General features: G+C 44.4%; 1 protein-coding gene across 4 annotated transcripts; it reads right to left on the bottom strand.

Moving 5' to 3' along the window:
* Window positions 1-7,630: 7,630 nt before the first annotated feature.
* Window positions 7,631-23,385, bottom strand: RAB19 (RAB19, member RAS oncogene family). 4 transcript variants are annotated; one of them, XM_087431735.1, is made up of 5 exons: window positions 23,073-23,135; window positions 22,369-22,440; window positions 20,635-20,847; window positions 18,698-18,881; window positions 7,631-9,357 (listed from the first exon to the last, which is right to left on the bottom strand). In XM_087431735.1, exons 3-5 carry the CDS (start codon window positions 20,833-20,835, stop codon window positions 9,089-9,091), a joined length of 654 nt encoding a protein of 217 aa, XP_087287861.1. In that variant the 5' UTR covers window positions 20,836-20,847; window positions 22,369-22,440; window positions 23,073-23,135; the 3' UTR covers window positions 7,631-9,088. The 4 variants fall into 4 exon arrangements, with proteins under 4 accessions (XP_087287861.1, XP_087287852.1, XP_014643181.1 ...); XM_087431726.1 differs by having other exon boundaries at window positions 22,245-22,440; window positions 23,073-23,089; XM_014787695.2 differs by lacking the exon at window positions 22,369-22,440 and having other exon boundaries at window positions 23,073-23,385.
* Between the last annotated feature and the right edge of the window lie 2,829 nt (window positions 23,386-26,214).

Genomic DNA, 26,214 nt, shown 5'->3' with positions numbered 1-26,214 from the left:
TGCAGATTACAGAGAGCCAAAACGTCATTCTCACCCTCTGGCTTTAGTCTAAGTGTTGGAGATCATCAGTGCATTTAAGTGGCTTGCTTGCTAATCATACTGCTAGTATACACTAGGAGTATGTAAGGAGTAGTAGAGACGTGGAAACCCACCCCCCCCAGAGCAGTATTTATTCTCTACAGGTTGTGACCCACTGATAGGCTGGGAAAACATTTTACTGGGCCACAAGCAACAGTTAAGACAGTGAATGGTATGTTTATTTCAGAGTGCATCTCAGGTAATAAGGACACATTTTACTGGGTAGAAATGTAAAATGTGTTTCTTGATATGGATTATAGTCAAAGTTTGGAAAACACTGCTGTAGTAGCCTATAGTCTTAGGAACCCTAAAGGATATTTCCACAGAGACATACAAGTCTATGGACTACAGCTTGAGAAACAATGCATTACAAATTTTGGTACCAACACAGCTACAAAAAGAAAGGCAAACATAGGCACTGAAATTAAGGGACAGTACTCATTTACATGTTAACTATTCACAGGTTTTTATTAATAGCTTTTTTTATTTTAGAAATGTAACAAAATCATAAGAAAATTTAAAACCTGAAGAATCCAGTGTGGTAGGCAGAACTCCAGGATGATTCCCATGACCCTTATCCAAATATAATATCTTCCCCTTTGAGTGCAGGTGGAACTTGTGTATATGATGGGAGATATCAGTCCCATGTTCCATTATAATGCAAAAAGGAGCTTATCCTGGGTGGGCCTGACCTAATCAGGGGAGCCCTTTCAAATTAGAGAGTTTTCACTGGCTCGTCACAGAAGAGAAAGTCAACAGCCATGCTCCAGCTGGCCTGGCTGAAAGCAAACACCCATGTGAATTGCCTGTGAGGGCTGCGTGGCAAGGAACTGTGGGCGGCCTTTAAGAGCTGGCAGGAGAATAAGGACCTGTCCCACAACCACAGGGAAATGAGTTGTACCATCAACCAGTGAGCTTGGAAGAAGAACTGGAGGCCCAGATGAAAACCACAGCCCTGGCTGCCGCCTTGCTTTCAGCTCAGTGAGAGTGAGCAGAGAATCCACCTAAGCTGTGCCTGCACTTCTGATCCACAGAAACTGTGAGATAATAAATGGGTGTTGTTTTAAGCCACTGTTTGTAGCAACTTGTTATGCGGTATTAGAAAATTAATACATCCAGGGCCGGCCCTGTGGCTTAGCGGTTAAGTGCGCACGCTCTGCTGCTGGGGACCCCGGTTCGGATCCGGGCGCGCACTGACGCACCGCTTCTCCGGCCATGCTGAGGCCGCGTCCCACATACAGCAACTAGAAGGATGTGCAGCTATGACATACAACTACTGGGGCTTTGGGGGGGAATAAATAAATAAAATATTAAAAAAAAAAAAAGAAAATTAATACATCCAGTAATAACATTTTGGTTTATATCTTTATAGTTACATCTTTTATAGCTTTTTTCCTATGTACATATACCCTTTTTTGTGTGTCATAGAATTATACTTTTCCTGTAATTCTTTTTTTATTTACTGTAATGTGAATTTTTCACCCCCATTAAATGATTTTACCACACCTATAAAAGTCATACAGAACATACTTAACAATTCTCTATTGTTGAAGATTATTTTCAGGTTTTCATTACTAGCAGTACTGTCTCACAAGCCGTGAGGAATTCCTGAGCCTAAATACCTAGAAGTAGTCTTTCCGGTGTTAAAAAACCTTTGCTTGTTTCTAGCTACCAACTATTTCTCTCCTACTTTTTCGTTGTGGAAGTCTTGAACGAGGGATCCCTACTTATCATGATTTCTAAATGACTACATTTATGGAATGCACGCAGTGGGCCAGGCCTGTGAACTTAGCACTTCACATTTAGTCCTTATTTCATCCTTATTGTGGTCTGTGAGGTAAGTGGTATCTCTGTTTTACAGCGGGGGAAGCAAACTGAGGCTGAATCATTTGCCTGTGGTTTCACAGTTGATGAGCTGGGGAGCAGGCTTGAAGCTTCGGACCTTCCGATTAGAGGCCAGACTCAAATGCATCGCCAAAGGTCGCTAATCATACTCCTGCCAAATTCAGGAATCACAAGAACCTTTTCTTCATTTCCTTGGCTTCTCACGGCAATTGATGGAATTGAACACTACTTTCCCCAATCTTGAATGTTATATTACACCAGTGTTTCTCAAAGTGTTCGTGGTAAAGGACTATTTGTCTTTTTAAAAAAATTCCAAGCCATCATGGGCCAATACTTTTGTGAAATAAAAAGTATAAAATAAGTAAAAATGAACAAAAAAATAATAAAAATGAACTGTTAGAAAAATGAAGTAAAAAACATCCTTCAAAGCGCATTCCTGAAGTTGTCATTATGGGATTCAGCAGACATAAAATTGGATGTTGTAACAATGCCAGATTGATATAAAAGCTTCTAAATGTTCTCAATTTCTGTACGTCCCTTACGACAGACCAGGAATAGTGTGCAGACCACTCCTTGAGCGGCACTGGTTGGCGCCATAGTCGTTCTGATTTCTGGAGTGGTGGCTCCTCCTTTCCCAGCCCCCTAATTATGGGCATTCCTTAAGGCCCAGTCCTGAGCTTTCTCCTTCCTCATTCACCCCTGCTAAAAATTCATTCCGCCAACAAACATTTGAAGCGACTTGCGACTCCCGTAGGTAAGTCACAGTGGTAGGGACACACAGTTAACTAGGACGTGGTGCTTGCCCTGGAGGAAGCAACAGTGAGTGGAGGAGCTCGAGGGAGACATACAAATAGCTGTTCCCGCTGGTGTTTTCACCAAAACAGTAAGACCCAGCCTTAGGACTCCACCTTTTCCCCTCAGTCACAGCCTTTTATAAGGTTCTGGTCCAGTCTTTCCAGCTGCCTCCCAGATGTCTTCTCTGGGACACCTCACTCTCAGTTTCTAAAACTGAAAACAATCCTGCCCTCACATTTGACCCAACCCCTTGGCTTCATGTGTTTATACTTACAGCGTCATGTAATTCCCTTTCTCAAAATCCTTAGGGCCTTTTTGCTGTCTACAGGACCAGGATCAAATCCATCAGCCTCTTTATTCTGGGCTCTTCATTTTGAAGAAACCTCAAACTCAGGTTTGAGGGGCTACCTGAGTAATAGCTTCATCCTGTGCCTGTGGAAATGTTATGGAAAGTAAATGTGTAGAAAAAAGACAGAACATGTACAAGATCATGCTGAGCAAGTCACTCTGCATGGGATCCCAAGTGGTTTTAATATTCTTAAGCTTTTCTGTCATTTAAAGTTTTTCCTCAATGTGCAGCATAAGAAAAAAGTTATTAAAAATGGTACATTGGAAACAAAAAATCAGCTTTTCTAAAGCCGATGTTCTCAACCGTTTTTCCCCAAATGATAAATCGCTTTCTCAGTTGTTTCTGGGTAATGTATAATCTCAGAACTCAGAATCTAATCTTAGTAACTCCCTGAGGGATTTAAAAAAAATAGTTTCAATGTTTTTGCGTAGTATGTAATGGTTAAAGTTAAAAAGAAATACTTCTGGGGCCGGCCCAGTGGCAAAAGCGAATAAGTGTGCGCACTCTGCTGCAGCGGCCCGGGGTTTGCCGGTTCGGATCCCAGGCGCGCACCCACACATTGCTTGTCAGGCCATGCTGTGGCGGCGTCCCATATAAAGTGGAGGAAGATGGGCACGGATGTTAGCTCAGGGCCAAGCTTCCTCAGAAAAAAAGAGGAGGATTGGCATCAGATGTTAGCTCAGGGCTAATCTTCCACACCAAAAAAATAAATAAATACATACTTCTGGCTGATAAATTATGAAAGATTGTATTATAAAATTTATTTAAAATGCAATTTTTTTCTCCTTAGGCCCTTTTGAGCTCATTTAAAAGCATTTTTAATAGTGTTAGTGAGATATAATTCACACACCATATAATTCACCCATTTAAAGTGCACAACTCAATGGTTTTTGGTATATTACATCATTAGTTTTTTTAAAATTGTGGTAAAATATACATAAAATTTACCATTTTGACTTTTTTTTTTTCCCCTGAGGAAGATTCTCCCTGAGCTAACATCTGCTGCCAATCTTCCTCTTTTTGTATGTGAGCTGCTGCCACAGTATGGCCACTGACAGAGGAGTGGTGTAGGTCCACGCCCAGGAACTGAACTCAGGCCACCGAAGTGGAGCACACCGAACTTAACCCCTAGGCCACCAGGGCTGGCCCCATTTTGACCACTTTTAAGTGTATAATTCAGTGACATTAATTACATTCACAATGCTGTGCAACTACCACCAAGAATGCAATTCTTTATATTCAGGTATACTGACTTTTTCTCATTTAAAATGATGTTCACTGATTAAGTTATTTTGTTTATATTGAAACATTGCTGACTTTTAAAATAACCCATGTTTGGGTTTGGAAATAAATAGACAATAAAATATAGATAGACAACTGCAGCATGAACATGTGCTCTGATGTGAATGCCTATACTCCATGCTTTAAAAAATTACTGGTTTGGTTTTTTACAAATGTTATAAATTTTATTTTTGTAACTGGAATTTTATTTCTAAATTAGATGAGAAGGCGTCAGGCTGCTCTTTGCAAGCAACTTTCTAAAAATTAACATATTACATATGGATAATTTGTATTCCCAGTAAGTGCAAAAACTAATGAAATATCATCATCACTCTATGGTCTCTTTAAATTGTAGTCTTCCTGGTTCCAGAGACATCTTGATGTGCTAGATAAGAATAGGTAAATGCAAGTAATATTGATAAGTAAAATGATAAGTAAATACAACTGAGGTATCAGGTGAAGAGCAATCTTTGAGTGACTTTGCAGAAGTATCACCTATTCTGTGCCCCTTCTTAACTTGTACTTTAACTCCAGCATTCCTGGTGCTCCAGTCTTGGGCAATTATTTTTGGGTATAAATTCAACAATGTGTGGTTAAGAGTAAACACAAAAGAAACTGTATGATAAAACCACCTCAGGGCCGGCCCTGTGGCTTGGTGGTTAAGTGCGCGCGCTGCGATGCTGGTGGCCCGGGTTCGGATCCCGGGTGCGCATCGAGGCACCACTTCTCCGTTCATCCTGAGGCCGAGTCCCGCATACAGCAACTAGAAGGATGTGCAGCTACGACATACAACTATCCACTGGGGCTTTGGGGGGAAAAAATAAAATAAATAAAATCTTTAAAAAAAAAAAAAAAAAAACCACCTTAGGGGCCAGCCCCATGGCTTAGCGGTTAAGTGCGCGCGCTCCACTGCTGGCGGCCCGGGTTCGGATCCCGGGCGCGCACCAACGCACCGCTTCTCCGGCCATGCTGAGACCGCGTCCCACATACAGCAACTAGAAGGATGTGCAGCTATGACATACAACTATCTACTGGGGCTTTGGGGTAAAAAAATAAATAAATAAAATTAAAATAAAATAAATAAAACCACCTTAATGGCTAGCAGTATTCTGCTGAATGGTAAACCAACTCAGAGCATCAGCTGAGCACTTGCACATGTTCATGTGATAACTGAGCACAGGCTCATGACCAGATCCCATATGGATATTTTTGAAGATGAAAACTTGAAGCAGGCACTATTATTGCCTTTGATGATATGAATCCCCAGCACCTCTTCTCAGTCCCCTGGAGGTTTGCAAACCACCTGCGGGGAGCACGCAGAGCACTGATACGCGCTTGCTGGCTGGGTTCCTCCCCATCCTCTCCTGGCCCTCGGGCTGGGATGGCTCAGCATCAGGCTGCTGGAACTCAGCCTGGATCACCCACATACTCTCGCCTATGAGGGAACTGGAGTTTCCACATCGCCCTGATCAGAAGGAAGTGTACTCAGGCTGGGCTGGGCATACTTCAGGCACAGCTCCTCCGTAATTCCCCTGCAGTCAGCTAGGACTAGCCCGATCCACCCAATCCACCCTTTCTCCACCCCTGCCCCTCCCCGACCTTCTCCCCACTTCAGCTTCTTTTACAGAGAGCTGCACAACTTTACCTGGAGGATATTGAAATGGATGTATGAGAGTATGTCTCTTGCTGTGTATATGTGTGTGTGGAGGGTGATGAGAGGTTAATACGATGGACCCCACATCTGATACTGCTCATTATCTGAGGGGGAGTGTAGCATAATTGTTAAGAGTGGGCTCTGGAACCAGATTGTTTGGGTTTGAATCCTGGCTCTGCCACTTGCTAGCTGTGTGACCTTAATCTCTTGGGTTTCATATCCTCATTTTAAAAACAGATTACAAATAGTACCTACTTCGAAAGATAGTTGAGAGGATTCATTGAGTTAGGATGAATAAAATGCTTGGTCAAGGGCTGGGCATATAGGAATTGCTATATGTGTTTGCTGTTATTATTATCATTGTAGTAATATTACTATTACTACCAATATACCTTTTCAGTAATAGTGGGGAAGAGATATGGGAACAATCTATGAACAATGAAATATTAATTGAAAGATTTTATCACACATAGAAATGTACTTGACATTGCTAGACAAAATATCGAGATGTCTATAATCTTTTTCATTCTTCCGAAATGTCTCTTTTGGAACTTAATTTCATATAACTCACTTGTTACCAACTATACAGTTTGGGGGATGTGACAATAATGCCAGAATTCAGTTGACACATAGGCTTCCGGGACCATCGCTATACAGCAGAGCCTCCTGAGCCAGCTTCGCAGTGCCAGTTACAGACACGGTGAGCTTCAGGAAAGCCTGTGCCTCCTTTTAGAGCAGACCTTTGTGCCCTCATCGGGGAAGCTCCACTGAGGCCCTTCCACGTGTGCTTGAGGGTTTCTGTCGTGGCATTATCATTTCAACAGCAGCCCAGGTGGTTAATTACAGGTTGCTGGTGTTCAGGTGACCTTGTTCTCACACATGGAAACTGTTGATAGGAATATTTTAATTAAGATTATCCCCAGAGTGCATAATCCTGGAAGATGATGAGATTTTCAGAGTATTGGTTGAGACTGATGTGCAGAGAAATGAATGAAGGCAAACTGGCGTGCGCAGTGAATCGCACGTCCCGCTCAGCCTCTTTCTTCTTTGCTCACTCTCTCCTCTGACTACGCCGTTTTCCTCACCCTTCTTAACGGCTGTCTGCTATGGCCTCATCTGAATATTGCTCAGGGGCTTGTACAAGTATATTCCTGATCCGGCTTGTGAGATCCTGCTTCACATAAACCCTTCTTCAGAACAATAGTATACATGTGAAAAAGGGTAATCTGCTTCGATGCATTTATTCCTCTGGTATATCGCTAGATTTCCCTCATGTTTCCTGAAGGTAGGTTGTTCATTTCAACAACAAATATATATTGAAGTGAATTAAAATGTACTCCCATTCTCACCTGACCTCTGTATAGTGGTAGTTCTCAAGTTTCAGTGTGGGGGAGAATCACTTGGCCAGCTTGGATGAAATGTGGATTTCTGGAAAGATTCTGATTCAGACAGACAGTCAGGGGTCCTAGGAATTGGAAACAAGCATCCCCAGGCCACTCTCATACATATGAGAACTACACTTTGAGAAGCATTGCTCTACTGTACTGTCCAATAGATTATGGTGTGAGCCACATACGTAATATTAAATTTTCTAGTAGCCACATGAAAAAAGTAAAAAGAAACTGGTGAAATGTTAATAATGTATTTTATTTAACCTAGTATATATAAAATATCATTTCAACATATAATCAACAAAAAAATTATTAGTAAGATAATTTACATTCTTTTTTAGTACCAAGTCTTCAAAATCTGCTGTGTATTTTACGCTTGAAGCTCATCTCAAATTCGAATTAGCCACATTTCAAGTACTCAATAGCCACACGTGGCTAGTGGCTATTTCTTCTGTGTTGATCTCAACCTATTGACAGCGATGCTGTGGCTAGAAATGCCTGGGGGCACTCACCTGGGCCTGGGGTGAGCCCCCACAGACATTTTCCCTTTCGGAGGAACCAATGTTGTGGCAGGACCCCCCCTTGTGTTTCTTACGATTGCAAGATGTACCTCAACAACAACCGTCAGGGAACTTTGAAAAAACAAGGCTTATTACTCACAAGTTCTGGAGGGTACACAGTACACCCAGAGCTGCACAGCGAGGTCAATATTGGTTTGATATTCATCTATGAGCTGATTTAATTTCAATTCAGAAGTGACTTCCAACCCAGCAGATAATTTGGTGTTTTAGAAAGACATTGTAGGCGTCTCCCACATCCTAGGAGGAGGTGAAATCAGCCCAGCTAGGATAAAGTGAAAACCAATTCTATCTCCATTGCATGGCTCCTGACCGTTGGGCAAGACAGTATTTACGGTCTTTATGTCAAAAGGCTTTGCTTCCCAAACTAAAGACATGCGGTGTGAAAGTTAGGATACAAAAGGTAACAGCATTCCAGTTTATCACTGCAGGCTTTTATCCCGTCCTCCAGGCCTGAGCTGTTTTAAATTGCTACAGAATGTTCCAAATATCCTCTCCCCTCTCTTTTTTTTTTTTTTTTAAAGATTTTATTTATTTATTTTGCCCCCCAAAACCCCAGTAGATAGTTGTATGTCATAGCTGCACATTCTTCTAGTTGCTGTATGTGGGACGCAGCCTCAGCATGGCCGGAGATGCGGTGCGTCAGTGCTCCCCCGGGATCTGAACCGGGGCCGCCAGCAGCAGAGTGCGCGTACTTAACCGCTAAGCCACAGGGTCGGCCCTTCTCTCCCCTCTCTTGATGGTTCTCTTTTCTTCTTTCCTTCACTACTCTCTTCTTCAAGAGAGAAGCAAAATTCAGTAGAAAACAGTGGAAGGGTTGGGGAGAACAGGGAAAGATGGAAAAGAGCAAAGCTTGCCCTCCTACCTCCATACCTTAAGTCCTGGTTTCTCTAGGCAACATCAAGAAAGACAGTGGTGTCCCCTGTCCTCAGAGTCAGCAGTTATGGCCTCTGGTGTGAATTGAGGCAGAAGTGCCACCCATCCAGGCGGGAAGGATTAAGGACTAGTGGCAAGTCTACACTTGGGTGTGAGGTGCTGCTCAGCAGACACTAGGATATCCGACTACCTTTGGTTTCAGAGATGCCTTCTGTGGGTGCGAATGGCCTCGTGAACATATTCAACAAGTGCAGTGGGTCTTTTCACTCGGACCCTGGGCCATAAGAACTGGACTGGAATCCAGGGGGAGGCTGTTCAGGGCGCTGTCCCCATACAACTGCAGGCTGTTGCGGGCTATCAGCTCCCTGGCCATCAGCACGAAGACTTCATCTATGTTCTTGGACTCCTTGGCAGACGTCTCCAAAACAGCAAGGAGTCCGTATTTCTCAGCCAGCGTGCAGGCATCCTCAAACAGAACATGCCGGTTTTCCCACATGTCACATTTGTTCCCTGGGAGTGAGAGAGAAGCAAGTATTCCACTGAGTAACTTAATCTGTTTTTAAGAAGAACACTTTCACTCAGCAATATGCATGCATGCATTCATTCACAATCAGTAATTGAGGGCAAATGTACTGAAAATGAAACCACTGATGTATGGAAACAGCCACTATCTTAATTCACTCTTCTGTGAGATCTTTAAGAGCTGCAAGAACGGGCCAAAGGTGTGTGCTTATTGGCTGGGACAGGTGGAGCCTCTGTATTGCTGGGAGGGACCGTCATTCCTTCTAAGTCTGACAAGGTGAAGACTGTGCCAGAGTGACTCTCTCTGTCTTCTCTCTTCTTCCTTCAACTCTTGCTCCTCTTTTCACTCTTTTCCCCCAAACTACGAAATGTTGGACACTGTGAGATGGGGCCTGGTCTAGCTGCGGAGGCTGTGGTCAGGATTTCTTGGATTGAAGCTGTGGAATGAGTAATGATGGACTTTTTTTTTTAAAGCTATAATTTACATACAATAAAATGCACAGACTCTAAGCATACAGTTCAATGAGTTTTGACAAATGTATTTGCCCTGTAACCAGCGTCCCCCTCAAGATATAGAACATTTTCAATGACCCCAGAAAGTTCCGTGAGCGGTTTTGCAAGCATAGCCCAGGGTTGACTGCAGGAGGAAAAGCAGCCCCCCTCTTCTCCACTTCAATCCCCACGTTCATCCAGTCACTGGACTTTGGTGTCTCTGAGGCAGGAATCTAAAGGTAAAATAGCTTTCCCACAGGACTTGGTCTGCTAGACATCAAGACTGATTACAAAGCTACAGTAATTAAGATGGGCTAGACCAGTGTTTCTTGACCTGTTTTTCATTATTGTCCCCAGAAGGAGCCTTTTTAGAACTGTTTTTTCCTAATTACCCCTCCTCCCATGAAAAACTTGAACACTTTTTATTTTGGAACAATTGTAGATTCATAGGAAGTTGCAAATATAGTTAGATAGATAGATAGATAGATAGATAGATGGTAGACAGATAGATGGATAGATGGATAGATGATAGATATGTATGTATCTAGGGGGTCCAGTGTACCCCTCACCCAGTTTCCCCTGCTGGTAACCTCCTGCATAACTATAGTACAATATCATATCCAAACCAGGACATTGTAGAGCCCGCAGAGCTTATTCAGAACTCACCAGTTATCCATGCACTCCTCTGTGTGTGTGTGTGTGTGTGTAATTATATGCAATTTTATCATGTGTACGTTCCTGTAACCACACTGCAGTCACGATGCAGAACAGTGCCACCACCACACGGCACTCCCCCGTGCTACCCCTTTATAACCTCCCACCACTTCTAATCCCCAGCCCCTGGAACCACTAATCTGTTCTCCATCTGTATAATTTTGCTATTTCAAGAATGCTATATAAATGGAATCACACAGTAAGTAACCCTTTAAGATTGGCTTTTTTCGCTCAGCATAATTCCCTTGAGATCCATCCAGGGCGTTGCATGTGTCAGTAGTTCATCCCTTTTCATTGCTGAGTAGTGTTTCACAGTATGGATATACCACAGTTTGTTTAACTATCCACCCATTTGAAGGAAACTGAGCTGATTCTAGCTTTTGGCTGTTATGAATAGAGCTGCAATGAACATTTGTGTGTTGATCCTATGAAATTGTAAATACCACAGATATACTGTATATCTGGCCCTTTGGAGGGCCACAAACCGTTGTACTATCCGAGATACTTTGACCCCCAAGAGAATGCACGAAATAGATCAACAGAGCGGAATAAAAAACTCAGAAACAAACTCATGAATATATGTACCCCTTACACAAAGATGGCACCAGAGAGCGGTGCAAAATGTTGCCTTTTTAGAAACAGTACTGGGGCAACTGGATCTTTATATGAAAAATTACACATTTTTGGCCCACACCTCTCATCATTCACCAAAATAAATTCTGGGTAGACTGCAGATCTAAATATAAAAGGCATAATAAACAAACAAATAAATAAAGCTTCAAAAGATAATATAAGATTATCTTGATGACTTCGATTGGAGGAAATTTTCCTAAATAGGACACAGGAAGGAATAATTATTAAGGAAAAGACTGATGGATTGAAATATATTAAAATTAAGAATGTCTATTCATCAAAATACTCCCTCAGCAGAGTGAAAAGGTAACCCACATGATGGAAGGTGCATTTGTAACACATATAACTAACAGAGGGCTCTGGCCTCCTTCGAGAGGACCTGCCACAGGCAGCACAGGTGCCAGCAGCCCAGCTGCTATCCCCTCAACCCACCACCATGCTAGTCCAGAGGCCACGCTTGCCCCGCTGCTCCCGCCATGGTGGGGACGCTCATGTGGCCCAAGCCCGCAGGGGGCGGGATTCCATTCCTCTGTCAGGCGACTTTGGCTCAGTCAGGGCTGAATGAAGCTTTCCAACTCTTCCTACCTGATCCTCCTTCCTCCCTTCTCTCCTTCCCAGCGGCAGGTCTGCGTCTCATACAAAAGTCTCCCTACCTCCTTCTGCTCCCTCCTCGTCATCCCTCACAGCCACTTCTCCCAATAAATCTCTTGCAGGTCTATCTAATCTTGTCCTGACATCTTCCTGGAGGACCCAAACTGACATAGACTTATTTCCAGAAAACATAAGCCACTTCTAGGAATCAATAAAAAAAGACAAACAGCAAATAGAAAAATGGGCGTAAGACTTGAAAAGCTCCTCACAAAAGACAATATCCGAAGAGCTAACAAACACATGCAAAGGTGGCCAACCTGATTAAGGAACAGGGAAACGCACATTCAAACCACCAGCGATACCATGACACACTTATCAGGATGCATGAAACTAAAAGGACTGATAACTGCCAGTGCTGGGGAGGATGCAGAACTAGAACTCCTATACCCTGCTGGTGGGAGTACAGAGTCCAACCACCACCTTGACAAGTGGTTTGAAATTATCTGTCTGCTAGAGTTGCAAGACCATGCGATTCTGCTCCCAGGTATATACCCACGAGAAATGTGTGCACATGTATATCAATCAACATATACAAGAATGTTCAGAGCAGCAATTTCCCTACTTGCTCCAAACTGAAAACAACTCCAGTGTCCATCACCAACAGAAAGGAGAAATACTTTGTAGTGTATTCACGCAAAGGAATATTATACAAATTATGCAAAAGAATAAATTACAGCTACATGCACCAATGTGGATGAAACTCATAAACTTAACGTTGAAGGAAAGAAGCTTAGACAAAAAAAACATTCTGTATAATTCCATTTATATAAAGTTCAAAAACAGTAGCAAAATAAAACTAGCACTTAGGGATGTGGGGTTAGGTGGTAAAATGATAAAGAAAAGTAAGAGAGTGATGACCATAAAAGTCATGACATGCTTACCTTTGGCAGGGCAGGGTAGGGGGTGGTGGTGGCAGGGATTGAAAGGGGCATGAAGGGGAGCTTGGGAAGAGGGTGCTGGCAGTATTCTCTTTCTTGACCCAGGTGGTATTTACACAAGGGTCTCCTTTGTGATAAATCAATGCCTGTGTACTTTTCTTTATATGTCCCAATAAAAAAGATTGAAAAAATACTTTCCCAGCGTCACAGTCACCAACCTGCTCATTGACAAAGCTAGACTTAGATCATAATTATCCCCAAATAAGATTTTCCAAGAATCTTTTCAGTGGACATTACCACCTTCTGGTACTGTGGTAGGCTGAAAAATGACCCCCAGGATACCAGGTTCTAATCCCGGAAAACTGTAAATCTTACCTTGTTTGGAAAAAGGGTTTTTGTAGATGTGATTAAGAATCTTGAGACAGGGAGATAATCCTGGATAAGCTAGGTGGGCCCTAATGAAATCACCTGTATCCTTATAAGAGCAGGGTAGAGGGAGACTTCACACACACAGAGGAGGTGATGTGGAGACAGAAGCAGACACCGGAGTGATGTAGCCACAAGCCAAAGAATGCTGGCAGCCACCAGAAGCTGGATGAGGCAGTGAACAAATTCTCCCTAGGAGCCTCCAGAGGGGCATGGCCCTGCTGACACCTTGATTTCAGCTCAGTGATACTAGTTCAGATTCCTGGACTCCAGAACTGAGAGAACACATTTCTGTTGTTTTAAGCCACCCAGTTTGTGGTAATTTGTTATAGCAGCCACAGAAAACTAATTCAGATACCTTCAAGAAAACTAGATGCGTTTTTATAGCTAGTGTGGTTCCAGCTGAGGGCACAGCTCTGCTTCTAGAAGAAAGGTGTGGGAGCCCCTTGGTGGAGGAAGGGGTGTTGTGGGAGTAGGAATCCCTGAGCCAGGAGTCTGGTCTGCCCCTCGCATCCCTCACTTTGATCTGTGGATTCTGGGCCGGGTCGTACTGGTTCTGACTTATATGACCTGCTCCTCCCACCTGCCCCATCGCCACACAAGGTTAACAGCACTGACTGTCCACTGTCCTGCCTCCCAGCGACTGCTGGCTGCACCTCAGGATGAGCCAGGACACCCGGTGGGAGGAAAGAAACTGTGTGCTTGATGCCCGCAATCTGAGTCCTCACGTGCTAAGTGTTCTGTGTTGGACACCCAGAGATATATGGGCTCTACCCCGAAGGAAGGGGTTCTTCATTTTGTTAGGGAGGTAAGAGAGACACATGGACAATTAAACAGCTATCTGAGACTTTGCCGATCCAAGACAGGCCGCGAAATAATATATGCTAACGACCAGGTGAATGGTACAAGTCGTGAGTGGTACAGGTTTACAATCCCTCATCCACATTTCTGAAATCCAAAAACCTCTGAACCCCTAAGTTTTTTGGTAATTCATCTGATGGTAAAATGTGCTCTAAACTGGCCATTTGAAGTTTTTATTCAACCTGCTTTGTATGACTATTCATACATTTCAGTGTATAAATATTAATGCATTTGACCATGGGGTGTTGGCCCAGATCCTGCTGAGGGTATTATGTAACTTAGAATGCGCCCTCCTAAGATCTGACAAATTCTGAACTCTGAAATCTTTGGCCCTAAGAGTTTTTGCTGAGAGACTGGGGACCTGTAAATACGACGAGTTTAAGTGGAAGGTTTGCCTGAGGTCCTAAGGGGACAAATATCAGACACTGAAGAAAGTTATGACACAGAAAGTCCAGTATAACGTGCAAAAGGAAGGTGGCTCCTAAACCCTTACTCTGGTGGAGGGTATGAAGAGCTATGAGGTCAGGAACAGAGCAGAGGGGGTGAGGAAAAGATCAGCCAGTCACCTCCAGGAAGACAGCAGGGCGCCTTATCAATCAAACTCAGGAATTCGTGCACTATCTCGAGGGCCATGGGGGACCACCAAGGATTTTAAACAGAGGGACATTATGAGGAGCTGGGCTTCCTGTGAACGGCCGGAGGAAGAGTACAAATCAATGCACAATCATTTCTTTGACATTTGTGTGGTGGTGAAGTGGCGGCTTGGGTCCGGGTAAACTCGTGAGAGAGCAAGAGACACTTCTGTGAAGAAATGTGGAGACAGAATGGAAAATATAGTGAAAGGGGCGGGGACACTTCCGAGAGGGAACAATACATTTGAATTTTCTAGATTAAGGCGAGGAGGCCACTGTGAGAAAACAGGAAGACCCATTGTGTCAGTCCTTGGGATTGGACACATCATAAACTGGGACACTGGGGACATGTCCAGATCATCTTTGGGGTCATTTTTAGAACGAATTAAGAAGTGAGGCAGAGATGGTTGTTACGAAAGACAGACTAGGGAGTAAAGACCACAGAAACTGTGTGAGATGCCTGGAAATCTTGTAACAACTTGGCGTTTCTTGCTCTCCTCTGCCCCATCTGTTTCTGCAGCAGACTAATTAGTAGTTAAGGACGGTGCTGGCTGGAAAACAGAGCCAGGAGGAGGCCTGGGCGGAGAAAGGGTGTTGTCTTCCAAAGATAGCTCTGAGGGGAGGGAACCCCAGAGGCAGGGCAGCTTTGCATTGCAGGCTTCAAGGCCCCTGAGGAAGACCTGCCTCAGTGTTTCCTGGGAAGCGTGTAAATTTAAGAGAAAAGAGATCCAGTTCACCTTCCTGTGGAAACCCCAAGTATGATGAGAACGGCTTCATTCCCCTCAGTGAGATGCGTGTTATTCACACCGATGCATCTGTTCTCTGGGAGCTACCACCATTGGTGGGTTTCCTGCCTCCCCTGGGGGTCATGGAGGCTCAGCTCTTCAGGCGGAGTCTCTCATCTCTGCTCTACCAGAAAACAACAGCTTCCCTTTACTGAGGCCTCAGCACTGTGCTAAGTGCTTCATGTGTGTTACCTTATTTGATCCTTTGAACTCAGCAGTATCTTTGAAGTAGGTACCAGTTTTATAGATGAGGACGTAGAAATTTAGAGAGTAAGTCACAAGCCCAAGTTCAGACAGGAAGGACAGAGAGGGAGATTTTTTTGTGTGTGTGAGGAAGATCAGCCCTGAGCTAACATCCAAGGCCAATCCTCCTCTTTTTTTCCTGAGGAAGACTGGCCCTGGGCTAACATCCATGCCCATCTTCCTCTACTTTATATGGGATGCCGCCACAGCATGGCCTGACAAGCAGTGCGTCGGTGTGGGCCCGGGATCCGAACCGGCGGACCCCAGGCCGCCGCAGCGGAGCGCACCCACTTAACTGCTTGTGCCACCGGGCTGGCCCCCAGAGAGGGAGATTTGAACCCAAATCTGTGTGACCCCACTGTCCAGGCACTAGAGTAGATGTAGACACTGCCTAAACCAGAGCTTCTGGGAGCTCTGGGCGGCTGTCTGGCTTAACCAGCTATTAAAAAGTAGCTGGAAAGGAACTGAACCCACAGGGGCTCTGTGAACCAACTGGCCTGGTTCAAATCCCACCTCACTTGTCAGTAGGTAACTAGGCCGAGTTACTTGGCAGGATACTTAACCTCCAGATGCCTCGGTTTCCTTATCTGGAAAATGAGGATAGTAGTCTCTGCTTCTTAGGATTGCTGGGAGGATTAAATGAAGTGACCCAGGAGAGGACTCAGAATAGTGCCTGGACCCTACTAAGTGTTTAGTAAATGTCACCTGTCATCAGCATCTTCCTAGCACTATGCCGTCCCCCAGCCTCAAGGGTGCGGCCCTGCTTGTCAGGGAGCAACTGTCGCGAAGGGTGTTGGAAACCTTGGCCAGCGTCCTCCTTGGTGCTTCACACAAGTGGTTGTTGAAGAAGAAATATAGCTCTTTTCAGGGTCAGTATTTATTTTTATAGCTCTGAACTCTGCCGTTAGAGGAACTGTTCTTTATATCAAAAGTCAAATCACAAAAGTTTCTGGTCCCAAAGGGGACCTTCGGGTGGGAAGTTAGAGGAGAAATGAGATATTTCACTCCTCCCAAAAGAGCTGAGTTGCTCTCCATGTGGAAGCCCCCTCCCAGCCTCATTAGTCTCTTTTTTCTGGTTTCTGCCATATGGGACAAGACACAGCCCCTCTGAGAAAACAAGAGGACTAAATTTGAAGGGCATTGACTTTGGCAGCAGACTGTGGAACCTGGGGTTTTTGATCTGATGCGGCAGGAAGGGGCGAGCCCAGTCCAGGCTCTCAGAATGACTTTGAGTCTTAAGTTAGGAGAAGCAGAATGCGTTCCCAAGCAGCATTCTCTTCAAGTCTGCGCGTGAGATAGGGGCTAGATTATGAATCAAACAGAAAAGACTTAGGAAAAAGACGGTTCTAAAATAACAAGTCCTTTCTGGAATCACGATAGTAATAATACATGAGCTAGGTGTGACAATGACCTCTTCTACTGCCCATCCGCAGCCAGGCTTTGCATCCTGTGACTGCCTCCTCCGTCAGGGCCCAGCTGCTTGGTCCAGGGTGGGCACCTTATCCCAGGCCTGCCCGACCTTAGGTTTCCCGGCAGCCTGGGCCAGGCTTTGCCATGAAAAGAAGAATTCCCTTTGTAAGGAACGTGAGCTAGTGGATACTGAGAGAATGAGGAGATTGTGACGGGAGCAGGCGGGGGAGGATGCTTCGAGAGACTCCGTGAGGGAGGGTTCAGGGGTGAGAGAGTGTGGCAGGCCCCGGTATCCTGAGGTAGAGAAAACAGAGGCACAATGGAGGGCAAGGAGGCTGGTTCACAGAGCCCAGCCCTGAGAGGGTCTCCAGCTTCTTGCTTGTCAGTGGTGGCTGGGCTCTGGTCTGGTTCCTGCTCTGGCTGGGGCTTGACTGCTGGCTTTTCCCAGATCCCAGGGACTTGTATCCTCACCACGCGCCGCCCCCCCCCGCCCCCCGTTATTAAAGGAACATAAATGAGTTAGTTCCTTCAAATAAATGAATCTTCTAGAGACAAATCCTATCCCTTATTAATCACTTAACTATGTGCCAGGCACTCCTAAGCAATGTATATACATTATCTCACTAAATCTTTACAGCTCTGGAAAGTATTAGTTGCTTCCAATAGATGAGAAAACTAAGGCTCAGAGGGTAACCTGCCACAGGGCCAGGATATGCTTGTCCATGGATAAATAACCCATTAAACATGGCATATTTAGCTCTTTCTCAGTCTGATAGCTAGCCGTCTAGACCTGTGCTCTGCAAACTTTAATTTGCATTTGAATCTCTCTACGATCCTGTTAGAATGAGATTCTGATTCAGCAGGTCTGGAATGGGGCCTGAGATCTTGCACTTTTAACAAACTCCAAAGTGGCACTGATGCTGCTGGTCCACAGGCCACACTTTAAGTAGCAAAGGCCTAAATCACTTGCCAAAATTAAGCAGCCTACTGTAGTTCGGAGTGGGAGGAAAGGCAACTCTGTTGGCAAAACTAAAACTCTCGAGAAGTGACAGAAACACTACACTTCTGAATGTGCAGCAGGACTGCTCACATTCTAAGCTGTGAGTTCACTTTGTGTAGTTGAAGTTGCTGTTAATTTTAATGGTGGTTTGTTGTTAAGATTCATTTAGGATCTTACCAGGTGTAAGAAGTCATTCGAGGGTGTAGTCAGTTACATTCATCTAGTGGCTCCCTTGGGGATTTGGGTACCTCTGACTCTATGAACCTCAGACTACAGAGTACTTCCTGTGTGGTCTACACAGATGCGTGCATCGAATCAGCTGGGGTGTGCCTTCATCTAGATATCCGGGCCCCATCCAGGTCTCCGGAATGAGAAACTCTAGGGTGGGGCCTTGGAATCTGCATTCTTAACAAGTTCACACCACCCAACTCTCATTCTCAAGTGAATCTGATGGGAGTTTCTGGGCCAGATGCTTTCTGAGGTCCCGTCCACCACTTGCACTTTTATGATTTCAGGTTCCACTGCCATCAGAAACACACAAAACGCTGAGCATCAGCCCAGGGGACCAGTAAAGAAAAGTTAAACGCTTTGAAAACGCCATACCAATCAGCATAATGACCAAGTTGGCTGCTCCATATTTTTCTATCTCGTGAATCCAGTGAGGAACAGACTCGAACGTGGACCGCCGGGTGAGGTCGTAGGCGATGATGGCTGCGTGGGCACTGCGGTAGTAGCTTTGGGTGATGGTCTGGAAGCGCTCCTGGCCAGCGGTGTCCCACACCTGCATCTGGAGAAGGGCAGAAAAGGGGATCCGATGAGGAGTTCCCACACCTGATGGGAACTCACTCACCTAAGTCATCTGAAAAATAGTTTCCTGGTCTCACTTCTAGATATCTAGATTCAGTAGGTCTGGGGTGGAGCCCGGGAATTTATTTTTCACTTGCTTCCTAGGGTAATTTGGATGTGGTTTCAGGTTTGGGAGCCACCACACAAGGGACGCTTGAGTTGGAGAGGTGACTCTAATGTCCTGGGGTCTGGTGTTCTTTTGCCTTTTCACCTCAATCATCCATCGTCCAGATTTTGGGGTTTATCTTTTGAGTCTGCCCATTGATCATATCACTGACAAAGGTGATAGCATTGGCTGTACTGTTTTAGATGTTAAAAGACCACTCAGCTGTTCATGTTTAGGAGTGTTCTCATAATAAAATCTTCCAAATTACCGTTCCAAGCAGTGGCACCAATGTATACACCCTCCAACAGTATCTGAGGGTACTGTCTCTTCATACTCTCACACTATTTATAATAATTATTTTTATTTTTATTTTTTTATTTTTAAACATTAAAAAAAATTTTTTTTATTTATTTTTCCCCCAAAGCCCCAGTAGATAGTTGTATGTCATAGTTGCACATCCTTCTAGCTGCTGTATGTGGGACACGGCCTCAGCATGGCCTGAGAAGCGGTGCATCGGTGCGCGCCCGGGATCCGAACCCCAGCCAGCAGCATCTGAGCGCGAACACTTAACCACTAAGCCACGGGGCCGGCCCTATAATAATTATTCTTAAAAGGAAGTTTTCAAACATACATACAACTAGAGAGAATAAAACAATGAACCCTCATATATCCATCATCCAGATTCAATAATTATCAAGATTTTGCCACTCTTGCTTCATCTAGCCCTTTCTGTTGATTTCCTTGAGGTATTATTTTAAAGCAAATCCCAGACTTCATTTCATCCCTACTTACATCAATATACATCCTTATAAAAATGGACATTTTCTTACATAACCATAATGCCATTGTCACTGCTAATAAACTTTTCAATAACTCCTTGGTATCATCTAATACCGAGACCGTATAAAAATTTTCTTGATTGTTTCCAAAATCTCTTTTTACTGTTGTTTTCATTTAATCAGGATCCCAAACAAGATCCGTTTATTACATTTTCACCAACACTTCTTTTCTAATCAAATGGGTAAAAGATAGTATCTCACTGTTATTTTAATTTGCACTTCTTTAATTATGAGTGAGGACGGGCACTTTTATATGACATAGTTTATGAGCTGGTTCTGATAAAATCTGTGAAAGAGCAGTTTTGTCCAATCTGTGAGTTGCTTCCTTTTTGTATTTGGTTGTTGGTGTTTTTCTTATTTATCAGTGCTCTTTTCACATTAAAGAAATTAGCCCTTTGTTAAGTCCCATACTTGCAAATATTTCTTTCCAGTTTTTCATTCATCTTTTGACTCTGTTTATGGTATTTTTGAGTATGTAGAAATGTGACCTTTATATCGTTATATACAAAGGTATAAATTTGGCCTTTACATAGTTATGATTGAGCAATATTTTCCTTTATGGATTCTGGGTTCTTACTCAAAAGGCTGATTTCCCCATTCCACAATGATAAAAATAAATACTCCCATGTTTTTTTCTGATTCTTTTATGATTTCGTGTTTTATATTTAAATCTTTTATTCCTCAGGCATGTGTTTCAGTGTTAGGAACTCTGGCTAAAAGAGGCGGTGCCAACCCCGTGCCCCTCTGACCTTCACTTTCTTGCCATCGATCTCAAGGGAGCGCACAGTGAAGTCCACCCCAATCGTGTTCTGCTGTGTCTCTGTGTAGATCCCGGATTTGAAATGCTGCACCACACACGTCTTCCCCACATTGGAATCCCCAATGAGGATAATCTTGAACAAATAGTCAAAGTTCTCATCAGCTGCCCTGGCTGAGCCGGAGAATTGCATGGCTCTTGCCACCTAGAATGGACCAAAGAAGAAAAGAAGGAATTCAGAGTCTCTTTAGTGAGCACTCACCAGGTGCCAGGCACTATTCTAGGCACTCAGGGCCCAGCACAGGACAGGACAAGACAGAGGGAGGTTGGGGCTGGCCCCATGGCTTAGCGGTTAAGTGCGTGCGCTCTGCTGCTGGTGGCCCGGGTTCGGATCCCGGGCGCGCACCGACGCACTGCTTCTCCGGCCATGCTGAGGCTGCGTCCCACATACAGCAACTAGAAGGATGTGCAGCTATGACATACAACTACCTACTGGGGCTTTGGGGGAAAAAAAGGAGGAGGATTGGCAATAGATGTTAGCTCAGAGCCGGTCATCCTCAGCAAAAAGAGGAGGATTGGCATGGATGTTAGCTCAGGGCTGATCTTCTTTTTTTTTTTTTTTTTTAAGATTTTATTTATTTATTTTTTCCCCCAAAGCCCCAGCAGATAGTTGTATGTCATAGCTGCACATCCTTCTAGTTGCTGTATGTGGGATGCGGCCTCAGCATGGCCGGAGAAGCGGTGCGTCGGTGCACGCCCGGGATCCGAACCCGGGCCGCCAGCAGCGGAGCACGTGCACTTAACCGCTAAGCCACCGGGCCAGCCCTGGGCTGATCTTCTTCACAAAAAAAAAAACAGACAGAGGGAGGTCACTGCTTTATAGCACTAACATCCTCGTGGGAGAAGGATACTAATGACTGGTCAGGTACAAAGGAGCTGCCCCATAAGCCCACACCTGCCCTAGTGGGTTGACATTACTTTAGGGGTACCCTCTAAGTGAAGAGGTTCTACTGCCATTCTCTGCTGGGCCCAGTACAGTCAACACTAGAGACCAGGTGCCCCATGCTCCGTCAAGTGCCTGGAGAGCAGGATGGCAGAGGAGATGCCCACAGGAGTGTTTTACCTGCCATTCATCGGTTGGAAGACATGCCTACTGTCATCCTATCTCCATTTCACATGGTGAGGGAGACTCCCAACTACTGGAAGACTGAAGGTCCAGGCAACCAGCAGCAAGGACCACAAGACTGGACAGAGAAGTCAGTTTAGGGAGGAGGACATGGCCTTTTTCTTCTGCTTGGCACCTAATTTTTCTTGAGTAGGAAATTAGGATTTTTAGAATATTCAAAAGGAAAACTATGGTTAGAATGTTTATGGTATACTTGACCATAGGCTGGAAATTAACTTAAAGTTTCTAGTGATGGTGTTTCCCAAACTGATTATATCAGAATTATCTGGGGGAGATAATTAAAAATATATATTCCTGGAGCCCATCCCAGAACTGTTAAATATATTTAAAAACATGCACACACACATGCGCACACGCCCCAGGTGATTCTGATGACCGGCCAGGTTTGGGAAACGTTGTTCAACACAATCACTCACCTGAAACTTTATTCCCACCTTCAGCATCTCTGCTGAAATATCCATCTATGCTTCAATATGTTTGATCAGGAGGAACTCACTATCTCCTGAAAAAATCCATGCTGTGTGCATAGCTCTGACTCACATGGGGTTGAAATGGATCTCCCTGGGGTTTCAGTCTGTTGACACTCGTGCTATGCCAGGACTCAGTAGATTCCTATGCCACATGAGAGCCCATCAGATATTTGAAGCAGCAAGCATATCCCCTCAAGGCAAATATCCCTAGGCCCTTTCACAGTTCTTCATAGGATATTGTGTTGGGTTTCCTCATCAAATGTCTCATAAAAGTACGGGAAATCTTATTCCATTTGATGATTAAATTTGATGTGCTCCTGACTTCTTCATTTCCCCTAGTTTTATTCTTTGGTTTTCTCTAAAGTCATAGAAAAGGACAAGTCTATATCATCACACAAATTAAAATATCCCATCTGTATGTGAAAACCTCAAGCTTTAAATGGTGAAGAAAGATCCCATACCTCTCTGGGGTGCCTCTGAAATCACCTATGGCTAAATCATCTAGCAGACAAGAGATACAATCAAACTGCTTTTTTTCCCCTCTGGCTTTTCAAATAAAGAAAGCCATTCCACTTCCGGCGTCTTATGACTGTAACTTGAGATGAAATCTTCCTTCCGTGTCCCACCCACTCCCCAAGAAGTCCTTAGAGTTTCCACAATAGCCCCCTTTAACTTAGCCTACACACCCTGCAAGGAGAAAGGCGCAGTGTCCACCCGCCAACCCCTCCAACCCACATCCCGCGCCTCCACCTTCCTGGTTCACCTGTCGCTTACCTGTCTTGCTCTCTCACTCTGCCGGCGGGTAATGTTTTTTTCTCTCCTTGTCTTCCTTTTCGGTCCTCAGCGCCCCTCTTCCTCCTGCCTCGCTGTGAGGTGGGAACTGTAGTTCTGTCCCTAGGTGTCAGGTTTGGTGGCCTGAGAAAGTGAAAGGAAAGCACAAACCCTCCCACCGCCCCGGGCCGGGAGCTGGAGCTGCTGCCCGTTGGGTACAAAGCACAAGGTGAGACGCCGGCCAGCACAGCCTCGCCAAGTCAGCTCGCCCTCCGAACATTCGTCACCTGGGAGAGCCCAAACGCAAGCACTAGCCAGTTTACTCAGCCAATACCTATTAAGCTGTCCTGTTTCTTCTTTCTACTCACCTTCTCTCAGGCAGCCTCCGTCTCCGATTTTTCCTGGTGTCCCTTGTTTGGCTGGGGTGGGGGTGGCTAGTTGAGAGGATGCAATTTAAAGGAGGATACAGAGCTGGATCTTGAGTCATTTAATTGTCTGTGGACTCGAATAACTCTTTTTGAGGAGACACTGAGAGAAAGGAGGTGATCCAAAGAGAAGACTGAAAAACTAAAAGAACTTTAAATTCGTCTGGGAAGAAAGAGCTGGAAAAAAATTTCTGTTTCCCTCCCTCATAAAAATCTACCACACAACGCAGGTTAACTTCTAGGTCTGAGAAAACCTGGAGTTTATCAGTCCCCCATGCTGGCAGTGGAAGCATAAAGCTGAGGTGAATTTTCCTTATTTTTTTCCTCACAGAGTCTACAAGAGTTATTGCCTCTCACATCTAGGGACTAGATTTTCTCCACTATATAGAATGTAACATGTAGGCAGTTAAGCTATAGGCACAATATGCAAAACGGAAACATCCGGATTGATAAAATATTTAAATTGGTATAGTGTTTTCAAACTGTGAGTGGAAACCTATTAAGGAGTCATGAAATCAGTTTTAGTGCGTTGCAACCAGCATTTTTACAGAAGAGATTAGGAAAAAGTTTCAGAATGTATCTCATGTAGTAAGGCTAAGTATTGTTTTGTGAGATGTTTGGGTCAGTTGTAAATACGCATGTGTGTACTGGGGGTGATGTAAAATGTATTTCTAACTCTGGGTTGAGATCTAGAAAGATTGAGAAGCGCTGAAATAGAGGATAATTTATTCACCATTCAAGAACATTTCTTTCTATGATTCCTTCAGATAACCTTTGAAATATGATTTATCTTATCCCAAATTCCATTTACACATCTTCAGGAACCTCTCTTTTGGGTAAGAAACCCAATGCTGGCAGGTAGGGCGAGAAAACAAAAGACACCGCCAAATGCTGCTGAGGCACACTGCCGCCTGGCAGCCACAGTCATCCGTCTGTGGCTTGGAAATGAAATGTAGGTCAAGACCCACCACAAATGTAAGGGCAGGGGGCAGGAAATAAAACCCATTAGACGTCAGTGTCAATGAAGTCAGGTGTCAAAATGTTGTCTTCTTCTCGTAATTACTGTTAAAGAAAAAAAACCCAGCTGACTCAGACCCAGCACTTGGAGAACACCTAGAAGTAGAAATCGAATGCTAAAATGTCCAGATGGTGATGGAAGTCCAGGAGAGATTCTGCCTCTCCCTAGCCAGACCCTCTGCATCACCGTGACTGTAAGTGCCAAGAGCATAGCTTGGGCTCTGGGGAAGAAGGCAATTTTGCCTTGGGTGTGGTGATACAGGTTATATACTTATTTTATACAGACGCACCACACATATGTATGTGTATATACGCACATATATTTCACAATATATATATATATTTTACCATTTTTAAGTGTACTGTTCAATAGTATTAAATATATTCACATTGTTGTGCAACCATCACCACCATCTATCTCCAGAACTTTTTCATCATCCCCAACTGAAACTCTATATCCACTAAATAGTCACTCCCATTTCCCCACCCCCCAGCCCCTGGTAACCACTATTCTGCTTTCTGTCCCTATGAATTTGACTACTCTACGTACCTCATATAAATGGAATCATACAATATTTCTCCTTCTGTGACTGGCTTATTTCAATTAGCATAATGTTTTCAGGGTTCATCCATGTTGTAGCATGTATCAGAAATTCATTCCTTTTTGTTTTTTTTGAGGAAGATCGGCCCTGAGCTAACATCTGCCAATCTTCCTCTTCTTGCTGAGGAAGACTGGCCCTGGGCTAACATCCATGCCCATCTTCCTCCGCTTTATATGGAACGCCGCCACGGCATGGCTTGACAAGCGGTGCGTCGGTGTGTGCCCGGGATCTGAACTGGCGAACCCCAGGCCGCCGCAGCGGAGCATGTGCACCCAACCACTTGCACCACCCGGCCGGCCCCTATAAATTCATTCCTTTTTAAGGCTAATATCCCACAATATTTTTTTTTAAATGAAAGGCCCCAGTGGCCTGGTGGTTAGGTTCGGTGGCTCCGCTCGGTGGCCCGGGTTTGGTTCCCAGGCACAGGTGTGGTTCTACACCACTCGTCTGTCAGTGGCCATGCTGTGGCAGCAGCTCACATACAAAAAGAGGAAGATTGGCAACAGATGGTAGCTCAGGGTGAATCTTCCTCAGCAAAAAATAAAATAAAAGTGAAACATTTGGCTGATTTATTGTTGCTCACCCTGATACCACATTTCCCAAGCCACACCTTTAGATGACTGGAAACAAAACTACCACTGCATTGTGTAAAGGCAAATAAATACAAATTAAAAATAAGAGGCTTATTTCTCCCTGTTGAAAATAAGGGAAGAGACCCTCCATTCCCAACCCCCCTACCCATGCTCCCTTTTCTTTCAAAATTTCTTTCTCTGTCCTCTTCAAATATATGTGTATCTTTATAATGGCTAAATAACCTCTGGCCAGTCTCACAACTCAGGAATGTTTCCTCCAGGACCTGGGAGCCATCTTTCTTTTCTTTTTTTTTTTGTGAGGAAGATCAGCACTGAGCGAACATCCATGCCAATCCTCCTCTTTTTACTGAGGAAGACTGGCCCTGAGCTAACATCCGTGCCCATCTTCCTCTACTTTATATGGGACGCCGCCACAGCATGGCTTGACAAGCGGTGCGTCAGTGTGCGCCCGGGATCCGAACCTGCGAACCCTGGGCCACGGCAGCGGAGCGCTTGCATTAACTGCTAT

This window comes from Ceratotherium simum, chromosome 1 (assembly GCF_057802395.1).
Source record: "Ceratotherium simum simum isolate JZ-2026a chromosome 1, ASM5780239v1, whole genome shotgun sequence".
NCBI classification, from domain to species: domain Eukaryota; kingdom Metazoa; phylum Chordata; class Mammalia; order Perissodactyla; family Rhinocerotidae; genus Ceratotherium; species Ceratotherium simum.
This window is presented reverse-complemented; position numbering and strand designations above follow the sequence as displayed.

Bases quoted from the DNA above. Each gene is read 5' to 3' on its own strand.
- RAB19 (XM_087431726.1), bottom strand. From the start codon at position 22,289: ATGGATATTTCAGCAGAGATGCTGAAGGTGGGAATAAAGTTTCAG. The intron at 20,848-22,244 runs GTGAGTGATTGT...GGTCCATTCTAG, and splicing joins AGGTGGGAATAAAGTTTCAG to GTGGCAAGAGCCATGCAATT. The intron at 18,882-20,634 runs GTCAGAGGGGCA...GCCCTTCTCCAG, and splicing joins TCGATGGCAAGAAAGTGAAG to ATGCAGGTGTGGGACACCGC.